A 24,135-nucleotide genomic window follows, 5' to 3' on the forward strand; every position below is an offset into this window, starting at 1 on the left:
GTCTTTCGCGTCTTCGGGAAGTAAATTGGGAAACTTCTCGAGAAACAAGAACTAAAAATCAAAAAGATGTTTGGAAGCAGCTCAAGAGGAGGGCGTATATTTTTGTCGCGACACTGGAAGACCGAGTCTAACAAAATTAGATTCTTGAATTTCAAGGTATGGCTCATAATTTTCACCAAGGTTCCGGATTTTCTCTCTCTGATCACATCCAGAGCACACAAGTGCTTAACAGAATAGCTTAATCTGCTTTCAGCGGTAGGCTTTGCGCTCTCGAAGAGGAAATTTAAAGTACAGATGTAACGGTCCTTGTTAGAATACCTTCAAAAAAATGAACCCTCAAACGAGGTATACTTCAGCTAAACTTCGTAGGTTTTCGACATTTCTACTTCTTTGTAGAGCATAGGACACAGGGAATTACGCTAGACCAAAAATTACTCTGGAAGACACATGTCGGAAACACTTGTCGGAAATCCACGAGGGCTCTGATGACTTGCAGATCCATAGCAGGAAAAAAATGGGGTTGCATCCCAAAGATACTGCAATAGTAAGGCCAATGATTACCTATGGAGCGGTAATCTGGGCAGAAAGAACCCAACTCAGCACACAAGGCAGGGAATTACATAAGCTCCAAAGGCTGGCTTGCGTGTGTATCAGTGAGACAATGAGGGCATGCCCAACGGCATCCCTGGAGGTCCTTCTGGGATTAACCCCTCTCCATCTGCACATATAGATGCAGGCAAGGAGGGCAATATTCAGGATGGCCGGCAGTATGAGTGAGGCGGGGAGCTGCCTAAATCGAAGGAAGGTTGATGTTCTTTCTAGGCGGTATCCCGAATTACTGATACCAAAGGATAACATGACAACGAGGTTTCACTTCGATAAGAAGTTTGATACACGTTGGAATAACAAGGCAAACTGGGAGAGCGTGGCTGCGACATATAGCTTAAAGCAGCAACTGATTACTTGGTACACTGACCATTGATCCAAGGAAAATATACTTTGAACCAATGGGCAGGTACACTGGCATATTCCAGGCGGAAATATACGCCATAGACAAATGTGCCTCCTTTAATCTTCAAAGGAACTATAGGGGGCAGAACATAGCTATTCTCCCCGATAGCCAAGCAGCAATCAAGGCACTTAGGTCCAACCAGGTGAACTCTGAATACACTCGGCTCGTCCAACAAGGTCTGGATACTTTGGGTTCCTTCGCTGAGTTGGAAGGCAACGAGGCAGCGGACGAACTAGCTAAGAAGAGAGCGGGGACGCCTTTACACGGGCCAGAACCCTTCTCTGGAATTGGAAACGGTTTCATGGTTATGACTCTAAGAATTGAAGAGGAACGGTTGGGGGAACTATAATGGGCGGGCCAAAATTCATCTAGGATTGGTGACATCATAAGGAAATTGAGGGTAGGAATCAAGGACATTTCCCTTTCTAATTCTATTACCATTACCGTCTTAGCGCTTTTCAACTTACCACCTAGGTTCAATTCACCCCCCAGAATTTTTATCTGACATTGGAAAAAATATGAAAACAACTGTAATCCCCTCCTCTCACTTGAAAGTGTTGAAACACTTTAAATGATCGACAACATTTCTGCTATCTTTGATACTCCTGCCGCTGTTGATTTTGTAATCCCCATACGCAGTCATCGCATAATAAATACAAAAAAAAAATTCCATCCTCAACTGGAGACGATTAGGGAGTTTTGTACATTTCCTATCCAATGTTTGTCTCTGCCTGAGGGGGATGTTCTCCATAAAAATGAATGATGCCCTTGTTTTTATCATCAAGGATAAGGGAATAAATAAATATCTATGGTATCCGTGGTGCTATTGAATCCTCCTAATACCGTAATACTACAAATAGATAACAGATAACAATAAAGAGAGAATAATGTCTGGTGAGAGGGTGGGGGTGGGTTGCACAATGGAAATGATAAATAATAAATAAATTGAAGTTATTGCTTTTAGTGTGCTTCATATTTGTTCCAATAAATGTTTTGACTTTTGTTTTTGTTTTAATTTCAGTGTCAGCAAGCTTATCACAAGCGCATCACAACGCGGAAAAGGACGGGAAGAAGAAACACACACGACCGACATTTAGTGGACAACAAATATTCGCTTTAGAAAAAACATTCGAACAAACGAAATACTTGGCCGGTCCTGAACGAGCCAAATTAGCATATGCCTTAGGAATGACAGAGTCACAAGTGAAGGTAATTAGGCTGTAGTACGTAGAAATCCTTCCAGTGTCCTATTTATAAAACATATTGCCAGAGGGCTTTGTTGTTGCCTATCCAAAGTGTGACTTAATGGGCATATTAAATGGTTTTTAATGGCGTTTCTATTCCTCTGACGGCGGAGATATCATCTCAGAGACGGAGGTGGCGATTTCCTTACTTCATTCAGCCGATATTTGCATATTTATTGAAACAAATCCAAGAGGATTTAAAAGTCTCTGGTTTTTGTGGGCACTGACAGCGGTTGATTTGTATTCCTATGCCCGGGATTGGATACCCTCTCCGGTGCTATCATCAAACGCTAGCAAGGAGGCTGGCTGCCGTAAAGCCAGCAACACCCTTGTTCCCTTGGGTTGAATTCAGTGAAAACAGGGAGTTAGGTAATAGTACAAAAAGGAAAGGGCGGATACTTTTCCTTGATGACGACGACGACGGCGACGTTGACGTCGTTCTAGTTACTATGAACGGAGGGCTCTGCTAAACTGTGCAAATCTTTTTTATCCTTGTCATTGGATTTGTAACCACACGTGGCTGTATTTTAATTCAAATTAGTCGTAATCCTAATTTTAATTGAGTTCCTGGCACGTCGTTTAAAACAGCCAAGAGCCAGTGAAAAATCTGTATATTTGGTGCTCGCTCGTTTTTGCGTTATCTCCCTTGTCTAGCGAATTTAAAATGCCACGAAATTCGTATCACAATTCCGCTTTATCCTTTTGTAAATGTCGCGTACAATGGTGGTGTTTTCGCGTTATCTTTGGGAATAATATGTTTAAATATCAAACGCCATCGTATGTACATATGTTGAAGATAACTTCTGGTGGATGCTACGTGCAAATTAAGAATTTAATTAGGGAGTAATGGTTTTTGACTGAAGAAAGGGTTGCTTATTACAATTACAATGAAATTAATCCTGAAATGTATGCATCAAATATTATGTGGACAACGAGATTAAGGAGCTTAAAGGGTGCTTGTTCGAATTAAGGTTTCAGAGCAAATTTTTCATTCAGAGTATTTCCAAACCTCTTGGGTGTCATCAGAAGATTCTGATCTGATACAATCTCGATTGAAGAACTTCGCCACCAAACGGATCAGGTTGTTGTAAATATATTGGTTAGGAGGAGCAAATCACAGTGGATAGTTCGCAAATTAAGATAGGTTGACAATTCTAATGGTGCATAGGTCATGTAGTAGTAACCCACCAAGGCAGACAAAGGACCAATCACCAGAGTTAAGCGTTGGTGCAATTGTGCAGTACTTAGATGGGTTACAAAATAGAATAAGTTCATTCTTATTTTTTTTAGCTAAAGGTAAAGATTCATAGATTAGATGAAGTGCATAGACTATATAACATAATTATAAATAATTATTTTTTCACATTTTATTTCAAAGCCTACTCCGCCACGGAGAACACCGATCTGTCAGTCGAATTAACAACATTCGAGATAAACCTAGGGGTTTCAGCGACTGAACTCGCAACTGCGTTCGCCATTATTCTGCGAAGCGAAGCGCACACGGGCTTCCGCCTGGATAAGGAGACAGCCTTTTTGTGTCCTGCGATCACGAGCTGGAAGAAATGCTCTCCCCGCTCGAGAATACGGTACGGGCCTTCATATGGAAGCTGAAGCGGATTTCGGACAGCATCCGTCCTAACCAGGACGTGCGTGTACGTGTCCAGCTGCTTGGAAGCGCAGGCAGGTGCGGATGTATGTCGGGTGGAAGGTGTGGTTTTCATGCAATGAAAGTTGTCTTTCCGCAGGCACAGCAATCTTGAATCTGTGAGAACCGATCTCTTGTCCAAGACTGGATCACTTGGGAGCCTTGGATTCTCCCCGTATACCAGTTCCGCGAGGCTGGCGGCAAATTCCTCTCGGCGTTTTGTTCATAAGCCGAGTAGGACGAGAGGCAAGACCTGAGTCCACGACGGATCATCGCGAGCCATAATGGTGGCTTTCAACGTCCAGTGCCAACGCTTTAGCATCCCATTGGATTGCGGGTGGTATGCCGTAGTCCGCTGGCGTTTGAATCCCAGGAGTTTGCCTAACTCCGAGAAAAGAGTGGACTCAAATTGCATTCCCTGGTCAATAATGATCATTGCAGAGACACCAAAGCGAAAAATCCCTTCTCGACAAAGGGCTTTGGCACAAGATGGCGCGTAATGTCCTTCAGAGGTATTGCCTCAGGCCACCACGTAAACCTGTCGATGATTGTGAAGCAATACCTGAAAGCGTGCGAGCCTTGCAAAGGGCCTACGATGTCGAGGTGTAAGGTGTATGACCGCTTAGTAGTGCGGGGGAATGAGCCCACTTCTTTCCTTACATGCCTGGAGACTTAACACTTCTGGCATGCGATGCACTCTCTGGCCCAGGAATTGACATCCTTGTTCATGGAGGGCCAGAAGTATTTCTCGGTGACTAGCCGATTTGTTGTCCTGATGCCTGGATGCGTTAAGTCGTAAACTGCGTAGAACACTTCCTTGCGAAAGGTGGTATCTATTGAATGGTGAATAATACGTAGACATATACATCGACCTTGAAAGAGTTTTTAGCCACATCTGCATTTGGTTTTTGAACCAACTATTTACCCTGAAATCCATACTCAGGCATTAGCAAACACATTAAAGTAACTCCTAAAATTGGAGAACTTCAGAATGGGGTTTAAAGCAGTTTGAAATAAGACCATGTAGCTGACAAAGGAGAAAAAAACCACCTTAGCAGGGGCGGAAATCCAGCTGGCACAAACAGTCAACTACTTAGGAGTACATTTCGACTCCAAGTTAACGTGGAAGCATCATATCCAGAAACAATATCAGAAATCCTGCAGATTGCTCTGGTGTTGTAGGAATGCGATAGGTAAGACCTGGGGACTTTCACCTAAGCGGATATATTGGATGTATACATCCATAATAAAACTCATTTTGATGTATGCTTCCATCGTCTGGTGGCCAAAACTGAACTTTGCTAACAGCAGGAAGCTGCTAACGCAGTTTCAGAGACTTGGTTGCCTAAGTATTACTGGAGCAATGAGTACTACGCCCACTGCGGCACTTGAAGCTATCCTAAATTTCCCCCCATTCACTTGGAGGTGAAATGGAAAGCGGCCAACGACGCATATAGGCTCGATACCATTGGGGCATGGAAAGACGGCCAATCAAACGGTCACGCGTCTATCTGGAAATTCTTTGAAAAATATCCGGTAGCCCTGATGTCGACCGATCATATGGTTTCCAGATTCGTCTTTGAAAAGACATACACTGTCGTAATCACCGAAAGAGAAGAATGGTCGACAAGTGACCATGAACCTTTTCAGATTACAGACCTAATAATCTTCACCGAGGGGTCAGTTATGGAGGGCGGATCGGGTGCAAGGGTGTTCTCGGAGAATCCGATTATAGAACTGGCCCGACCCCTCGGAAAAATGACAACCATATTCCAGGCGGAGATATATGTCATTTCATTGGTAGCAGAGAAGTGTCTGTGACAAAAATGGAGGGGTCGCACCATTCGAATCTTTTCCGACAGTCGGGCGGCATTATCAGCACTAAATGGCAACAACACTTCAAGCCAGTTGGTGTGGAGTTGTCATCACGTGCTGCTGAAACTTGGCCGACTGAACGAAACATTCCTGATGTGGGTGCCAGGGCACTCTAACTTCGCCGGTAATGAGGAGGTTGACAGACTGGCTCGCCGAGGGTCTGGATCCACAATGGTAGGGCCAGAACCAGCTCTTGGAATCCGACCATCTACTGTCAAGTCTACTCTGAAGGGTGAAATTGCAAGGATCCACGCAACCGAGTGGAGAAATTTGGACTCTTGCCGGCAAGCGAAAACCCTTGTGAAGGAGCCTAGGGCCACTAGAGCGGCATTTTTGTTGTCCCATGAAAACCCTAGTAGAGCTTTTGACGGGACACTGCCCCTTAGACTACCTTATGGAATATATTGGGGTAGTGGTTTCGGCTGTGTGCAACCAATGTGAGGAGGAGGAGGAGACGGCCCTGCACTTTTTATACAGCTGCCCGGCATCCTCAGATCTCAGACGAAGACACCTTGGCAAGGTTTTTTTCAATGAAGAATCTGAACACTCTCTACCTCTTGAGAACCTTCTAAGATTCGTTAAAGCCTGCGAACACCGTAGGCGAGAAGCCATTGAATAGGCAACTTACGGGGATAGTACAATGGGCCTAACAATGGCCTGAGTGCTCGAAGCTGAGGCTCCCCCCAGTTAACTAAACTAACTAAAAGGTCGAAACTGCTTATACTTCACATCGCTGTGGTATTTGCTCCCTTTAATAATTATGAGCGCATGAATGGTTTGCCAAAACACCACGGATGACTTTTTTCAAAAACGAGGACACCTTATACATAACTGACAATTCGATAGCACCCCCAGTACTGAATACCAAAAAAATTATACTCTATGAAAGCTGATGCGGTAACTCAACTGACACAAACACTTACGATGATCTGCCACGCCTCATTCAATAAAATCAGGAAAGGTACTTAGGGGCATTTGATCTGTTTCAATGTTTGGTCCTGTTTTCATTCAAGTATAAAACACGGAACCTTTCTCTCTGCTTGAATCTATGCTACGGCATCGCCTTTTTCTTTGATACTCCGAAACCAGAAGAGCTGAGCCATCGCTTTTTGGACCTAGTATAAGGACATGTGAGTTTGGTGAGCTGGTGTATTTTCTGGATTGAAAGGATGAATTTCTCCTTGGGATGTTTTTCTGTTATTCAGACTTTCTTTTATCTATAAATATCCAGCGAGGGTATCATTCACTCTTACTCTTATTCCAGCAACCAGTTCTTCACAAGTCCCCAAGGACCCTTTGGAATCGACCATATGCAACGAATCCATATTGCCTAAAGCTGCCATGTTCGAGTCGGTTGCTGGGTATATCACAAAATACGCTAGTAAAACTCCCGAAGTCCTAGTAAAAAAGATCAATGAGTTGTAGCCCCTCGTTCTGTTTCTGGGCACTTCATTCCTCTAGGAAAAATGGTTCTCTGAGTGAACGATGAGGTTTGTTTGGTAGTCATATTACCTGGCAAGACTGCACTTTCCAAATGAACAAAATTTTGACATTTTCGCACTGTAAACTAATCTCTGTGGCGTTGAATGCATGAGCTATGTCAGTCTTCTTTTGAAAGGTTTCCACCTTTGAAATTCATAACCCTCCGTCTACATCTCAATTTCAGATCCAAAGCACCTCAGCAGCTCGGTTGACACGTTCTTGCACGCCTCTGTGCTAGCTAGGGTCGGGGAAATGAGAGGGGGGGAGGGGGGTCCTTGGCGCTCTTTGGTCCTTCACGTGTCACTTGTACAGTATTAACGTGTCTATACCGATGCGTGGCTCCGTACCGGATCTAAAAATGAGACAACGAACAAACGAACCAAGGAATTCGCGACGGCCTAACCAGAACGCGAGCTAAACCTGAAAACTAAAAAAAGGGTTAACCGCGCGCGTGGTCTTCGGACCCGAGTGCTGCGATCGAGAGGGAAGATCCACGACGAATCGTAATTCCGACCATTGCTTCTTTTGCCTCAGGTGGTTATTGAGGCGCGGCCCCTGATGTTCCCTCCCATCCTCAGTTTTCGGTCACATATGGCGCCCAACATTCATGCCTAATTGGGGGATGTCTGGAGTTCCTTTTTAAGGCAGGCCTAAACCGAATACCGGTTGTTACGCCGTTGATGATGATGATGCCTAATATCTTATTTACAGGTTTTCTGAATCAGTGAAGGATAGCCTATTCCGGCTCAAAACTTCGTTTGGTGGTGCCGGATAGAGAATAGAATAGATTCTCAACATTGTTCCCGAATAGGCTCCACGTACACACGCCTTCACATTTCTAGTTTTAGGTATCACGCCTTTTTCCCCAGAAGCAAGTGTTCCTAAGCCTCAATTTCCTTTCCCATCTTGTAACGTAGAGTTTCCTGCCCTTTCTTTTGTAAAATACCACAACAGTTAGTCGTTTGTTTTGTTTGCCTTTGAGCCTTACCATTTCGTAGGTGATTGCCTTCCAAAAGTCTTTGGATCTACGAGCCTTTGCGGCTATATGCTGAAAGATATTGCATCCGAGCTTCTGAGGAGTGTCCTTTATGTTTATATTTATCGCAGAGGTGTTACGAACCATATTCAAGTGGTGCCATATGTTTACTGAAACCGGAACAAATGTTCATGACTATCAAGGTTACACACAATGGCAGCGCAGTAGTTTACCATCTGCCAAAGAAATCCAAGGCCTCAATTTAGGTCGAAAAATCTTGAACTGAGCACGGGAAAGCAAGTATGTGGAGAAATAACTGACATAATTGCCAACAAAACCCTGAGTTCTTATTGCCAATTCAACTGCTAGTGTCCGTGATTATTTGGTACCCTCCTGGCGACTGGGATACATAACCGATAACGCCATAACCCCATAACCCATTTTTGTTCGCAGTTTCTCCACTCCAGACCCCTGTAAAAACTCTGAGCCCGAGGAAAATCCCCCCCCTTCTCGACTACTACTATCGGCAGGCCTACCTGGCGACCATTTTAGTGATTGGTGTTTTCAGGTTAGGAGGGGGGCAGCACGGTTGACAGTATAGAAGACTTTCTGGACTCCTATGGCAAGTCCTTCTTTCTCTAGTTGACTTGAAAAATTAGGCAATTGTTCAGAATGCATTCCTCGTGAAAATTCACTGATGACTTTCCACTTCACGGCACGAGCGACCAGAAATTTTAATACTTAAAAAGTTGAAAGATAAAACAACGAAGCAAGAGGGCCTGCTTCAAGCAATTCTGCGTAGAGGCGCATATAGACCCACGGGGAAGCATCTACAGAGTTGTGGTGGGGAGATTTTGGGGTTAGGCAGCTGCGAAAATTAAATCTCCCACTGAAATTCGTTCAGGTTTTGGTCCCTCAGGAGAGCACAAGCGATTACAGTCGACGGACATCTTTAGATGTGGCTGAAATACCTCTAGTAACGACAAAAAAAGAACTGGTAGGCTGGGAGGCAACAAAGCTCCGCGTCTCGACGGCATACCAAACATGGGATCGTTTCCGAGACATGCAAAAGGCAAAGGTTAGTGTTGTTGCCTGCACCTGGTAAGCCTTGTAGTGAACCATCTTCCTACAAACCTACATGTCTGTTGGAGACTATGGGGAAAATGCTGAAGCGAATAATCTACAACAGATTGTTCCCGGCTGTAGAGAGACCGGGAAGCATATCAGACCGACAATTCGGCTTCCGTACGGCCAGGCTAACCGTCAACGTTGACCGAAAGGAGTGGCGCTAGCAAGTATTGTGCTGTGATTACCCATGACGTGCAAAATGCGTTCAACTCTGCCAGTTGGAACCTTATAAGGCGGTCATTGGCGGCGATTGGTGTACCTAGTTATCTAACTGTGCTTGTCGACAGCTACTTAACAGATAGAACCCTCTGGTACGGCGCAGATAATTGAACCAAAGAATACATTAGCTCCGCGAGTGTATAATGATATCCTGAACGTCCTAGTTACTAACGAGGCCACAATAGTGGGTTACGACGATGACGTAGCGGTGGTTATTGTTGCAAAAGATCTGGTGGATTTGGAATTATATTCATCCGAAAAACTCACTGCTATAAAGAAGTGATTAAAAGGTGCAGGTCTTGTACTCCGTGGTTATCATAAAGCTGCGTAAGGAAACCACTGCCCGTATCAGAATGAGGCAGAATATCATCACTTCAAAACCAGCAATGAAATACCTTGGAGTGATTTCTTGCAGCACTTACAAAATGTTTTTACCAAGGCGTTCAGTGTTAGCATAGCCCTGGCAAGGATGATGTCCAATATTGGGACACGCGATGCACTCGTAAACTGCTTATAGCTAGAGTAGTGACCTCCATACTGCTGTTCGGACCTCCAATTTGGTCAACTGCATTGTATACTGCATGTAATGCTCAAAAGATGAGCGCGGTACAAACCTTAAGCGTGTGTTGTGTTTATAGAACTATCTCGGGCGAAGCGGCCTATGCAGTAGCCGGAATACCGATCGACATTTTCGCCGATGAAATGGCACACATCTATGATAGAGGAGAGAGGAATCGTTAAGCAGATGGAAACAACGGTGGGAATGGGCCTAAAAGGGCCGATGGACCCACAGATTGATTTCTAGCATCAAGGCGTGGTCGCAAATGACGCATGGTGAGATAGACTATAAGCTCACCGCTATAGGTTTAAGCTGGACAGCACATCCAACTCTCCCAGCTGCGACGGTATTCCGAAGGACCCGGAACATGATTTCTTCTATTGTCCTAGATTCGCTGAAGAAAGAAAGAGTCTAGAGGAGACATTGGGAGGAACAGTAGCACCGGAGAATATAATTGAGAAAATCCTTGCTTGCCAGGAGAACTCGAATGCAGTGAACAGTACGGTAGGGTGGATTCAATGCATGTTGAGAGAGGCAGAAGAGGCGAGAAAGGCGCGATTGCGAATGCAATTGATGAGCCAAGTGAGACACTAGATTCATGTCGACCCCGCAACGAAATACTTTGTGGTCGTTCCGTGAGGAAGAGGACAGGAGTTAGGGGGTAGTTTTATTGATGGGGGCGGGCAAGTCCCACACACTGGCACATGTGTACAGGGTCTTTAGAAAATTCAACCTCAAAAAAAACGAACAGACAGACAGATAGACAGTCAGTAAACCGATTTTAATAAGGTTTTGTTTTAGTCAAAACCATGAGCCGCCCCTATTTATATAGAAATTGCACTCAGGCTTTGGATAACCTTCACTATAACTTTTGTCGAACTTTTTTATTTTTTTAGATAGTCCGGCTCGTTTGGGTCAGCAATTTTCACCACAGACTATATGCTGTCGCTATTGTCGCAGCTGATGGATGACCTAGATTTCAAATTCAAAAAGATATCACTTAGGACTAAAAAGGACATTATTATATTTATTCGCTCCTCATGATAAACAGATTTACAAGTCTAGAAAGTTATTGCAATTGGTCTGCCGAATCAATTCAAAGTGTCACTCATGGGTCCCTTTTTTTCAAAGAAATGCATATCACTCCGTTTTTTTTCCTGACGTATCCTCTCCCACGCCTGCAAGTATTAAAAGGGATAGCGAAGGATTTGTAAATTCATAAACAAGTAGCAGCAAACTGTACTTTGGTAACAAACAAATACTATCCCTTGAATAATGTTAGAAATATTGTTTATGTGGCTTGAAATTCGGGCCCGGGAACGACGTGGATGACCTTGTTTCGCTACAACATGTTGCCAGACAATACAGCATATAAGTAGGTAGTGGTTTCGTAGGGTGCGAAGGGAGACGTGATGCGAATAAACTCGGCTCCTGCTGCCTTCACTTTGCCTGGCTACATCACAACTGATGCTGTATCTGTGCACATCTGTGGTCTCCGAATAATGGCTATGAAAAGCATTCTTAATGACTTTTATATAAGGGCCGTTGTATGGTTAGTTCATGATAAAAAGGATATATAAAGTTTTTTGAAGATAATTTGATGTGCAGAATAATTATATGTAATAATGAAGAGCTGCCGGGGTTTGTTCCCCCATCGGGACATAGTGCTGGCTGGATAATGTAGATGCATTGTGGATGGTGCAGGCTCGGGCAAGCTTGGCGATTATGATTGATTGGAGTCGTTACGATTTGAAATGTCACAAGTGCGCATCCAAACGGATTTCATTTGACAATTGCATCCATTTTTCAAAGCTACTTCATTACGTATGGATATTCAGAAGCTGTGAATTTGAAAACCAAAAAAAGGATGGTATTCCCGAAGTGGGCTTTGTTGAGGGTTTATCTCCGGAAGAGAGTGGGTGAGTTTTATATGGCAAGGAGTCCTTAGATGGCTTGAAGTTATCCTCCTGTCACTTTAACATAAACAATCAAATTAGAATCCTCAATTTGTGATCTTCTCAAAAATTGGGGCAATCCTAAGTCCACCAGCCCCAGAGGTGAGGCAGCGTCTGATGAGTTGCCTCTGCCCTGGACGAAACCGAACCGTCAACTATTCCATCGCTAGTTTTCCAAGGAACATCAAATATATCCGTTTGCCATTCATTTTCAGAAAACACCATTCATCTTCTATCCTTCCGAAGAGTGGTCTATCCTTTCTAGGGGTGGTATGGGCCAAGGACAAAAACAATTCGAGACAAGTGCAATGTGCAATATCCTCCACTAAATCAAACTAACAGAAATTGAATTTTATTTTTCAATTTGATTGCAACCTCGAGATATGTCGCAAATTTAAATTACCCCACAAAGTACTTGGCCCACAACACACCGTCCGTCCGTATGAAGCCATCGACGAGGTAAAAAGGCAAAAAGGAATCGCTTCACGTACCACATAACGTGAACGTGAAAAAATACATTTTCCAAATGCTTCGGAAATCTGCAGTCGCGTCTCCAATCCACATCTCTCCATCAATATATTTTTGAAGCCTACAACAATGTCCTGATGGTATTCGAATGAGTAAGCGAGTCAAACGCTCGTTCCGTGAGGGTGGGGGGGTTAGTGAAACTAGCAAGTTGGAAAGCGGAGTCAGTAGATGGCAAAGAACCAAATGCGGCGAGGTAAAGGCTCAGGAAAAATTGCATTTCATACAAATCGAAAGCCATAATTTTTGCAAGACTTGTCCAATATCATAGCCCCACCACGGATACATCCCCACCAGTGCAATCACCTACGCTGGCAAGGATGGGTGCACAAAAGTCTAGGATTGAATTACCATATTTGGAGTGAGTCCTGTAATATACACCCTTACGTATCCGTACACTCGTATGGTCTCCAGAAAATGTAACAAGCGATAAAGTCACCCAGCAAAATTGAAATACAAACAGGAACGTGATAGATGGAACAAGAGGGTATGGCTGCAGACAGTGCAACATACCCTTCACAACATGCAGATTATATCCATTAACTACGGAATATAATTATTTGAGACGTAACCGGTTCCTGACTAAGGAATAAATTTACCACAATAATTTAGTATGATTATCTGTCGGACAAATCTTTAAGATGATTGACTTTGGTTGTGATTAATTTGGGGTAAGATTTGTGTTCGAGTAATTATAGGGGATGAAGTTGGGCTTACGGAAGGAAATGAATAGATGAATGGAATATTCAAGAAATCGGATACGATTTGTGAAAGGAATATACAAACAAATCCAATTTTGTTCGACCTCTAAATGCGGGAATATTTTCAAATGATTCTAAAAGCAAGTTAAGGAGAGACCCCAGCATCCGGGTTTCATCACCAATTAGAATGTTTTTTGTCGAACCCTTTGGTTCAGATAGGGTTCATAAACGTCTCATGAGAAATACAATCGTTTTTGGTTGGGTATTTTCTAAAAATATACTTCCTTTTTTGGCTAGAAAATTTTACTTTGTCGGAATAAATATTTCGGGAACCAGTTGTTTGCTCTTTCAATGCCAACACATTCATACCTAGTTAAACATTTCTAATTCGACTCGCAATGTCATTTTCGGAATTATATTTTCTATTTTCGAGTTGGGACGCGCTTTTTTGGTACCAATCAGTATCTTAAAGGATTCCTAATAAACTGTTGGCCAAAAGTAGGGCAGAATTTTCGCTGCAAAAAATTCGGTCTTTGTTAATTTAAAATGTAAAACCTCTAACTAAAAAGAGAACCATGATACCTCATTTTATGTGTGTCAATGCTTGTTGTGTTAACACATCAATTAATTTTAATAAGATTGCTGAAGGTGGTGGCCACTTTAGACATTTATTGGCCAGTTTCACGTCATGGGATTCATCCTTATTTGTTGTGGGAAAATTCATTTGGTTGTTCACAGCCCCTCTCTTTTCTCACTACATAGCAGTTATTCTATCATTTTCATCATCCATCCATCCATTCCAATTTTCTGTGCCCCATCTGGACTGCATAGTATTTACATTTTCATCGATTTTAACTTTGTTTCCGAATTTTCACCCAAAATCGATCAACCTTAAAATTTTCCACAACCCTCCAACATTTGATGCAAAAGTGATCATTGAACTTTTTCTTGTAATTTGCTTCTCAATGCTATACACTCACTTACGTTAGCGTTCAATAAAATGCATTTTGTCTAAGTGGTTCCATTTAAGATATATAGAAATCAGAAATATGTAAATGATGTTGGAAATTACCGAGTGTGCGCTGTACTTGCTAAATACATAACATAACATATAAATACATACATTGCTCTAACGAATCAAGTGCAACGGTGGTCAACCGATAATTCTAAACGAGTACATCTGATGTTTAAATTTGAGCGATCATTCGATCACTAATGCTTCAATATTCGATCATTTGCTTTTTGAAAGTGGCGAGAAGAATATTACATTGGTCACGTGGGCAGCATAATTTCATCCTAGGGAGACGAAAATTTTGTGTTTTTTATACTTTTGTCTCTTTTCTTGCACAAGATTACATTCGACTTATGAAAAAGTTTATTCCAGACTATCGATATTTTCCTGGCCTATAACGGAATCTCACTGGAAATTCCGAATAGCAGGACAAAAGACCTGGGCTCGAAACGAAATTGATCGATACCGGTGGTTTTCGAACAGCGAGAGCGTGTGAAGCGAATAATGCTTGAACAATTAGGTTCATTATTGAAATTTTGAAAGGCGAATGATTTGCAGCGGGCAGGTAATACCGGGCCGTTTCCTAGGGCGGGTTTAATTCTGAACTTGTGACCAACGGTGTCTTTCATGCTGGACTGTGATCCGCATTTTACCAGTTGAATCGAATTGCGACCTTGTGAGGATCTTCGACTAGATAACGTTTTACTGGGTACCGCTCCCCATTTTCCATTTTATCCATGCCAACTCGGCCATGGTCTGATGAGGTGGAGCTGGCTTAGGCCGAGGTATCGCGTGAGTGTCCAACGAACTTGATGGGAAAAGTTCCGAAAAGTGGCGCCACTTAAGTTACGTGCTGCATAATTTTTAATCAAAGGTCCTGGATACGTTTTGATTGATTTCTAGTGCCGTCAAGCTGCAACCGTAAGATCCCAAACTTTACGGGCAGTTATTCGCAGTACGTAAAGTCGATTTGTAGGAAATCATCTTTTAGCGAGGACTATCAAGTTTCAGAGCACCCCTTGTCCCATTTGGAGCCTCAATATTGTGAAGATCTCCGCCTTTCATACAAAGTAACGATAGTCAACCAGAATTCAATGTACAACCGCCGGGGCAGCCTTTGTCCCATTCACAAGCGGGTTCGGCCCGTCGTGATCGATTGCGCCATTTTATTTTATCAAAAGCCTGATCTGAATGTCACCGCGAGACCTTTGAACCTCTATCCAGCTTATCCAGCCGGACGGCTTTTTGGTCGCTTACCATCGACATCGACAAGCCTTGGCTGATCGCTCAGGTCTGGGTAGGTCACTGCCGCTGACAGCGATAGTGCCTGTTTCACGGTGATCGATCGTCAAAAATTCGGTTTTATTCAGATTCAATTTAAGACCGGGTTGCAGGAGGAGATCATGCCATTTTCGGACATGTTGCTCAGCATAATTTTTGCTATTAGCCATAAAGCAATGTATAGAGTTCTGTACGTTGGATACCCCGTGTGACAATGTCCTTAACAAGCACAAAGATCGCCGGGAACTTATCCCCAAGGGAGTTCGGTTTCAAAGCAGGGAGATTCACGGTGGATGGTGTTATGGAGGTCGTGAATGCAGTTGATCGAACCAAGGCACAAACTCAGCGATCTCGACGGATAGTGCTTGTCATAATGCTGTCATAACCGAAGTAGTCATATAAGAGAATCCCGACCATGCGTTCCATATTGATCGGCAAGTTGACTACAGAGTGAAAACCAGCGGTTAAATACCTTAATTTAATGCTCGGCTCGAAGATGAGCTGCTTCGAAAAAATCAATGCAACAGCGTACAGGGCTACAGCTGGAGTCTCGGTCCTGAGTCAGTTAACAGCGATATTGGGGCACTATATCTATTAGGAGACGTCTTCTCATGGGGGCAAAGCAGTCAGTTCGTTTCTATGACGCGGGGGTATGGGCTGATGCCCTTGAAAAGGAGGCTCATTGCCGGTGAAGAACGTCAACGCACTCTTACCGAATGGCAACTCTTTTGGCAAAATCAACTAAGAGGCAAATGGACTGCGCGGCTCATCAACAATTTAGATCCGTGACTGAACCGAATGCACGGTGAGATAGTTTACTTCCTTACCCAACTTCTAAATGAGCATGGAGATTTTCAGAGTCACAAGATTGGGAAGGCGCGATCTCCTGATTGATTGTTCGGCAATGAAGTGGCGGACGATGTTGAACACGCCTTTTTCTCTTGTGAAAGGTAGGACGGCTTTCGTCAGCTCTCAGGGAAGCCCTCTCCTGACAAGATTGTCAGAGAGATACTGAAGAGCGCTGGCAGATGGAGTCATGTTGCGCATTATGTTCGGGCTCTTCTTAATGATAATGACTTGAATGCTCCCAAAGCCGGGAGAGGGGGCCCAAAGTAATGTATCAAACGGTTCCGGGCTAGTTCTCTGATGTGTTTAGTTGGTAGTCCGACGGCGTACTGTTGCGGGAGTCCAACACTCTGTGCATAAACGCATTCACTTATCCTACTGCCAAAAAAACTACGGAGCTTCCGATGTTTTTTACAACCATCAAGTTGGGCCTGGAATTGTTTTAAGTAGTTCTGATCCATATGGGAGATTAGGGTGGGGATCCTTATTTCTTTCGACGATGAGTAATCTGCGGCTGCATCTTGGGCCCTTGTGGTCACCATCCTCCCTGCTATTACGCCAGCCATTAATGGCTTCACATACATAATCCAGATTTTCCTTGAAAGTGATCTTTAGGTCGATTATTACTCCAGGGTAGTTTATAACCTGTTGTTAAGTGATGCTGCGGCCACTCATGTATTACTAACCATATTGCCAACCTAATAATGAGTGATTAAGAGCGCCTTCGACTTCTGTTTTACTAGGTCAAGCTATACCAAATCTAGTCACATTTTTATGACCGCAGTGGTCTCTTTTGCGTATACCTAAATATCTTCAGATTTTTTGCAGTGACAAGAACAACTAAGTGATCCGCAAAACCAAATATTGAAGTCTTTTTTGACTTAGAAAGGGCGGAAACTCTATTCTAAACAACGGTCCATAGAAGAGGATGCAATACCGAACCATATGGGTCTCATGTTGTAGCGATGCTAGGGTCCCTATTTTAGCCAATAGCTTCTCAATCTACCGCGAGTTGGCCGAGTAGAAAGCACTTTGTAAGTTTTACGGTCGTTGTACGGTGATAACACTTGATGGAGAATATGATCCCGGCAGGCCACCTGTTAATTTTGTAACAAAGAAAAGTTGATTGCAAATGACCCCTTCTAGGCATTTCTTTTTCATATGAACGAGGTAGCTGGCATAATTCGAGGATGAGTTGTTTAATGAGTTTAGGCAACAAAATCAGAGGCTGTCTTCCATATTGAATGGGAAAAAGTACTTCGTAGTACATGCCTCAAATCAATTGATAAACGAATTGGGCCTTGTCGTGATAGTGAGTTTAAGGTCTTTGTTAAGAGTAACATATAAACCGGGGGGTTGACAATCCTTCGTCCTTCCCGCAACTTATGCAATGCGAAATGTAAGGTCTGCCAAGTCTGGTGAAATGTTCTCCATCCCTGTGCAAACCACTGACGTCTGACCCAACCGCTCTCATGATCAGATTTTGTTTTAGGAAGACCGGGTCCTACTTAACGGGTAGATGGTAAACCTTCGCCATTTGGAGTCAATGGCTATCAGGTTTATTTATTCATTTATTGAGGACAATACACAGAAAGCAATTCCTTATTATATATTGTCCTCAGAGGGAGGAGCAAGTGAATGGCTTATTTTACGCTTAAAGCTAGAGAGGGAAATAGAATCAAAGGACCCAACCTGAAGGGCATTGTAGGACCGGCAAAACCTCGGGATCGGAGAGTGAAAGTAAATCTTGAGCTCCGCGAAGGGTACATCAAAAATGTCCGCACTACGTGTGTTATGCGACGAAGCAATATGGAAAGTAATATCCGAGTTGGCGGAGCAGTCCATCAGACAATTGCAAAGTTTGAAAAGAGTACACATATCAAGGAAGATACGGCGTTGCTGTAGGGAGGGGAGATTGAGGGTGCGGAGTCGTGACGGATAATCAACCCGTGGAAGGTTTTTTTTATAAAAGAGGGTCCGGGTGAATTTGCGTTGAACAGCTTCAAGAGCGCGGCCGTCACGGATGCGGTAGGGAGACCAGACTACACAGCAATATTCAAGGATGTTTTTGACAAGGGAATTGAAGAGTGTTAAGGAGGGAAGTCTAGTAATGAAAGTTTAGAGAGGAGAATGTTATGGTCAACGGTATCAAAGGCTTTGGATAAATCGGTATAAATAGCATGTACCTCCTGTCGTGAATTCAAGCATTTAGCAACAAAGTTGGTAAAGACCAGAAGGTTTGAAGCCGTTGATCTATGTTTCACGAAACCATGCTGCTCTTTGACAATGAGGTGACCGAAGTGCGCGGTCAACCAGTCGTTGACGTATCTTTCCAGGATTTTGGAGCAAGAGGAGAGAAGAGAATTGGGGCAATAGTTCACAGCAAGGGAAGGGTCTCCCCTCTTGAGGATAGGAACGATAAGGGCCTCTTTCCAGAGACGGGGAAAGTAGCATTCATCTAGACTTTGGTTGTAGATTATACTCAAGTGGAGGCAAATGTGTTTTCTACAGTTAAGGAGGAAGAGATTAGGAAGCTCATCGGGGCCAGGTCCGACATTGGGGTCAAGATTACCAATGAGGAACTCAACCAAGGAAGGCGTAAAGAGAGGAATGGCTAGAGAGGGAGAAAACACTGAAGAGAAGTAGGTGCAGAAGGGAGAGATTGAGTTGGATTACGAGAATTGCGAGCGTGAGACCAAAAGGGTTTTAAGTTACCGCGGTCAAGAGCGGCTTTGACGCTCAATAAGTACCTTTTACGTGCTTTTCTGACCTTTGACTTCATAGTAGAGCGTATAGCTTTAAAGTGAGCAAGGTCGGTATCATTCTTAGAACCCCGAAACTTCTTCCGCAGTGTATGTTTCAAGCGAATGTTAATAAGAATTTCCGTTGTGAGCCAAGTTGGGTACGAACGTAGGCAGGGAGGGGAAGAACGGACATAACAAGAGAGGAGATGAGAGAAGATATTGTAGAAGGTGATAAGGGCTTGATCACACGATGAGTTGCTTAATATATGTACCCAGTTGAAAGAAGCTAAAACTAAGTTCAGACCGTCAAAATTGGCTTTTGCGGAGGTTGAACTTAGTGGATTTACGCTTGGTTTTGGGTTTTGAACGAGGGAGCTCCGCTTCAAATTCAACGGCGGGGTGGTGAGCGTCAGTTTTGACAAACGGGGATGTGCAAGGAAATAAAGAGAGGTGGCGCTCGGGGAGGTTGGAAAGGAAGAAATCGAGAGTGCGGCCCAAGGAGTTTTTGGTGGTATTGAAATTCAGAGCAGAGCAAGTGTCATAAAGGAAGAAAGTGGGGGGGGGAAGAATGGGAGAGGTTGTTGGAAGGAATTGGAAGGCTAGGATGATTAGACCGGGTGACCACCGGGAGGTTCAAATCTCCGCAATGAAAGAAAAGGAGGGAAGGAAATCTGATGGTAAGCAGTTCAGACAAACTATCAAACAATTCTTCATACAGGTAAGAAGGGCAAGCGCAGGAGACATATACACAAGAAATAATGAACGGGAGGAAGTTGGGCGGGGAGACACGAAGAGCAACACAATCAAAAGGAAAGCCAGAAGAGGAGAAGACGAGTTCGGCGGTGAGTGTGTCTTTTATTGCAATTAGGACCCCACCGCCGGTGGAATTACGAGAAGCATCCCGGTTCTTGTTACAGCGGAAAGTGGAGTACCCTTCGGGGAGCTCGAAGTTTAATATGGCATCGCCCAGCCATGTTTCGGAGATACAGATGGCGTGGTGTTGCTAAGCCAGCGCGGATAAATTGAAGGCCCCCAGCTTGGTTCTTAAACCCCTAACGTTCTGATAAAACAGACGGACAGTGAACATGGATCCAGTTATATAGCTCGGCGAGGCAGGCGGGTTGCCCTGAAATTTACCCGCGAATTGGGGCGCTTGTATGGCTTGATGAGTACACTTTCAGGCCAGAAAGAAGGGTTGCCGAGGACGCCAACTTCGTGTGGATAAGTAGCCTTGAAAGATGCAATCACCCGGTCGGTGTTGTTGTCTTTTGTGAGTTTAGTGCAGGACAGAGGAGAAAGTAGACCAACTTTGCTCTTTATATACTCCAAAACATCACCCGTAGAAGTTGTGAACGCTAGCCTGGAGATAAAGAGCTGTTTAGGTGGGGACGCCACCTTTAGCTTGGGGCCACTGGTATGGTGGATGAAGTGCCAGGATATATGGCAATAGCGGGAAGCGGAGCTTCGTTGGCAACAGGAACGATGTCAAAAAGTGGGGCGACTGTGATCCGATTCGTGATTTGCTGAGGAGGCTGCGGATATTGTCCCGTTGTAGGCACGATGGAGCGAGACAGGATCGGAGACTCGGTGGACCGTAACTCGTCGCATGGGGGCCGCTGGATCAGGGGTGTAGAGCCAGGGGAAGCAACCCTGATGTAGGAAGGCATTGCAGGCGAATTCAAAGCGGATTGGGAGGCCTGGTGCATAGACTCCTGAGATGATGTTGAGACTACACTGTTATGCACAGTAGGAAGCGCCTTTTCGGAAGTCACAGTCTTGTCTAACGAAATCCTGCGCCGGCGGGAACACGTAGATGCGTTTTTGGCACTGCACCAGTGTTACGGTTCACGTTTTCGGCGGAATTCAGTAATTGTGCTGAATCGGTGGGCTTGGTATGGTCATCCTTGGCAGAAGGAGAAGTAGATACAGCTGAAGGTACAGTAGATACAGTAGAAGCCCCGAATTGCGAATTGGTAATTTACGGAGGACTACGGCCAACTTGTCAGACGCCATCCCCTCATACCACCAAGAGTGTTTCGATATCAGTCAATTGACAAATCAATCATAGGGAGTTACTCGATTTTATAAGCTAAATTTCCTCTTAGTTAAAAAAGATAATTATTACCTGTTGTAGATGCATATTGAGAATCAAGTTTCAAACATCTTCTTGCCTTCTTTCTCAATCACTTTCAAGGGATATGTTTTCAGCTACAGTGTGGTAATTTCCGGGACTTATTTGATAACAAATGAATTGGCAGGATCTATACACCGTCAAATATTAGGGAAACTAGTTTCACTTCGACCACCCACCTACACCCAGCATGGAGTCGAACTTCAAAGGACATCATTCACATATGCATACATACCTTAATTCTTGGCTGGAACAACATAAATTTGAATACAACATCCAAAATAATGGAAACCTCTCATGAAATTTTCTACATTCAAAATCCTTTTTTGGAGCTTAACTGGCAGATTGTATAAGTGAATTTATAAACAAACCGCTTCTTGGAATATCTACCACGGAATCAATCAACAGAAATTTAAGATTTTCTGATCACTTTTATTGATTTCATCCAGCTGAGATTATTGACTACAAATTTTTGATATTATTCACCATAAAGGAGTGCGAAAAAGGTTTATTGAAAATGAACTCATCATTTTTTAAAGAGAAGATAGACAGAAATAAAAAATGGAATCAGATATCGCCATTTAAACTAGAAAACGGTTAAAAAAATGATTTGAAAAGGAAATCGTCTGCGGCCAAAATTACCTCACAGGATTTCCCGGCACTTCTTCTCTCTAGCCATCTTGATTGTGATGATATTTATTGTACCTGCTAAAATTGATTTTTATGATTATGAGCCGTCTCAGAAGTGAAAAACAAAAAAAAAAGGAAAAGATACTCTATTTAAAAAACACTTTGCCTTGAAAGCCCACTAACGAATCTAACAAAAGCATCAACCCCCTTATCGGGGCCATCAAATCCAAACTATACTAAAAATTCACTTAAAACATCACTCAGTTAAGATTTATTATCAATTGGTTAAAAAGTGGTGATTCTCTTCTTAATTTTTTATTGCACAGTTCCATTGCAAGAATTGGTTGCAATAAAACTATCAAAGGTCTTTGTATCTGTGGTATCTTTGTGCTGTACCCCAGTAGATTTGTATAGAAATATTCACCACTGTGTTTGCCTGTCGGTCCGTCTGCCGCAGAGCGTTTTCTTGCTGGTATCCCATCTCAGGAAAAATTTCACTGCTTTTATGATTTAAACCGTTTTATGACTATATAGTCGCCAGAGGATGAGATATGCCAGAAAGATACAGATGAAGGATTGATGACAAATTCGTCAACTAGATAGGAGTATGCATCATAAATAAAAATCTAATCGAGGCTTTTGAGTGTATTGAATGTTGCATATCTGAGAGGATGGATAGGTTTTCATCGGTAACAATGGCTCTGTCAATCCACTTCCTTTGTATATCAGTCACAATAAAAATGGAGGCTTACCTGAGTTTTATGGGTCAATGAAATACATTAAAATGATGAGTTGTAGATGCATTAGTTGAAAGCAAGTGGGTTATTCAGGTGATATTTATTTTTAAATATAAATCTTAATGGGGTACCCGAAAAAAGCTGAGTTTATAATAAACATTTACTATGAAATATTCTGTCTAAAATCGGTCTTTAATTCAATGCAACTTATCGAAGAAATTTCAAATAGAAATGCTTCTCTCTTGCCAAGCTGTGGTCTAATTGGATGCTAAAACATTAGCCATTAGATAAAGTAGAATGATTTAGAAAATAGGCAGGGACTGGAGAATAGAAGTCGCATTAAATAATTTATTTATTTATCTTTATTTGTTCCAAGATATAGCGTTTCTTAAATTTCTTCCTCCATTTTGAATTGCTTGAAAAATCTTAGCTATTTGGCTCCGAAAGTGGTCAGTGAACTCACTCCCATCATTGTGGCGTTTTCAACAAACTTCCATTAAAATCACATTCCCTCGTCCCACTTAGAATTAGTTTGGAAAGATTTATTTATAATTCAAATATTGTAAACGGGATAAAGGCTAAAGAAAAAGAAGTTTAAAATCCAAAAATTAATTGCTGGGCGTGTTTTTGCATACAATGTTCCATCAATCTTCAGGGAGGTAGGTACGGAATTCGATCTCAGGTGCCTTTTCTCCCGAAATTTTCACTTCACGGAAGTTTCTCTATTCATGAACCCCCCCCCCCCCCCCTTCCCCTCTCCTTTCGCCAGGCCTGTCAATCGCTCATATTTATTCAACAACATACGTATGCCCAATTTGCCGAATAGGATCTCGAACTATGGAGTTTTAGCCAAAAGTCGTCCTGTTGAAAGCCTCTCCAACCGCAAATTCCAAGATGCAGTGTTAGGGAACAGGAAAGTGATGTTAACTTAACTAAAGATGACCGCTAATTTCGAATTCTATAAAGTTCTTGAAATTTTAGGAGTTCCATAAGATATTTCGTCTATTTTAGTGGTTCAACCAAAGTTACTTATTTACCTGAAGAAAAGACTGACCCGCAAGAGGAATTTTGCGGTGAGACTACCAACCAGGACAGAGTGACAGACCATCGATGTGTTGCAAGGTTACGACATGGCCTCTTTTACTGATAGATGGTCCCCGGAGTTGAGGCATCCGCTTCATATTCTCAGCCGAGCTGTACGTGGAAAATTTCCGCGATCCATGCGCAACATAATCACTCTATCCTACAGCCAAGCCGTCATCAAGGCATTGTACTCAATTGTGACATCCTCCATGCTGGTGGGGCGTAAGTCCTCTTTCTCTGGACCCTAGGTCATATTAACTTAGAGAAAAATGAGCAGATCGACGGACTGCCCAGGCGGAACTTCACTCTTAATAGCCTCCTTCCTCAACAGATTATGGATCGCCTCCAGT

At 43.1% G+C, this 24,135-nt stretch overlaps 1 protein-coding gene across 1 annotated transcript in view; it reads left to right on the top strand.

The window, feature by feature from the left end:
* LOC119649386 (homeobox protein Nkx-6.2) overlaps nt 1-24,135 on the top strand; it is an 84,596-nt gene that overhangs the window by 54,992 nt on the left and 5,469 nt on the right. Inside the window, exon 3 of the mRNA XM_038051506.1 lies at nt 2,034-2,221. Coding sequence (XP_037907434.1) covers nt 2,034-2,221 — 188 coding nt within the window. The remainder of the gene's footprint in view (nt 1-2,033; nt 2,222-24,135) is intronic.

Source organism: Hermetia illucens, chromosome 2 (genome assembly GCF_905115235.1).
Source record: "Hermetia illucens chromosome 2, iHerIll2.2.curated.20191125, whole genome shotgun sequence".
Lineage (NCBI taxonomy): Eukaryota > Metazoa > Arthropoda > Insecta > Diptera > Stratiomyidae > Hermetia > Hermetia illucens.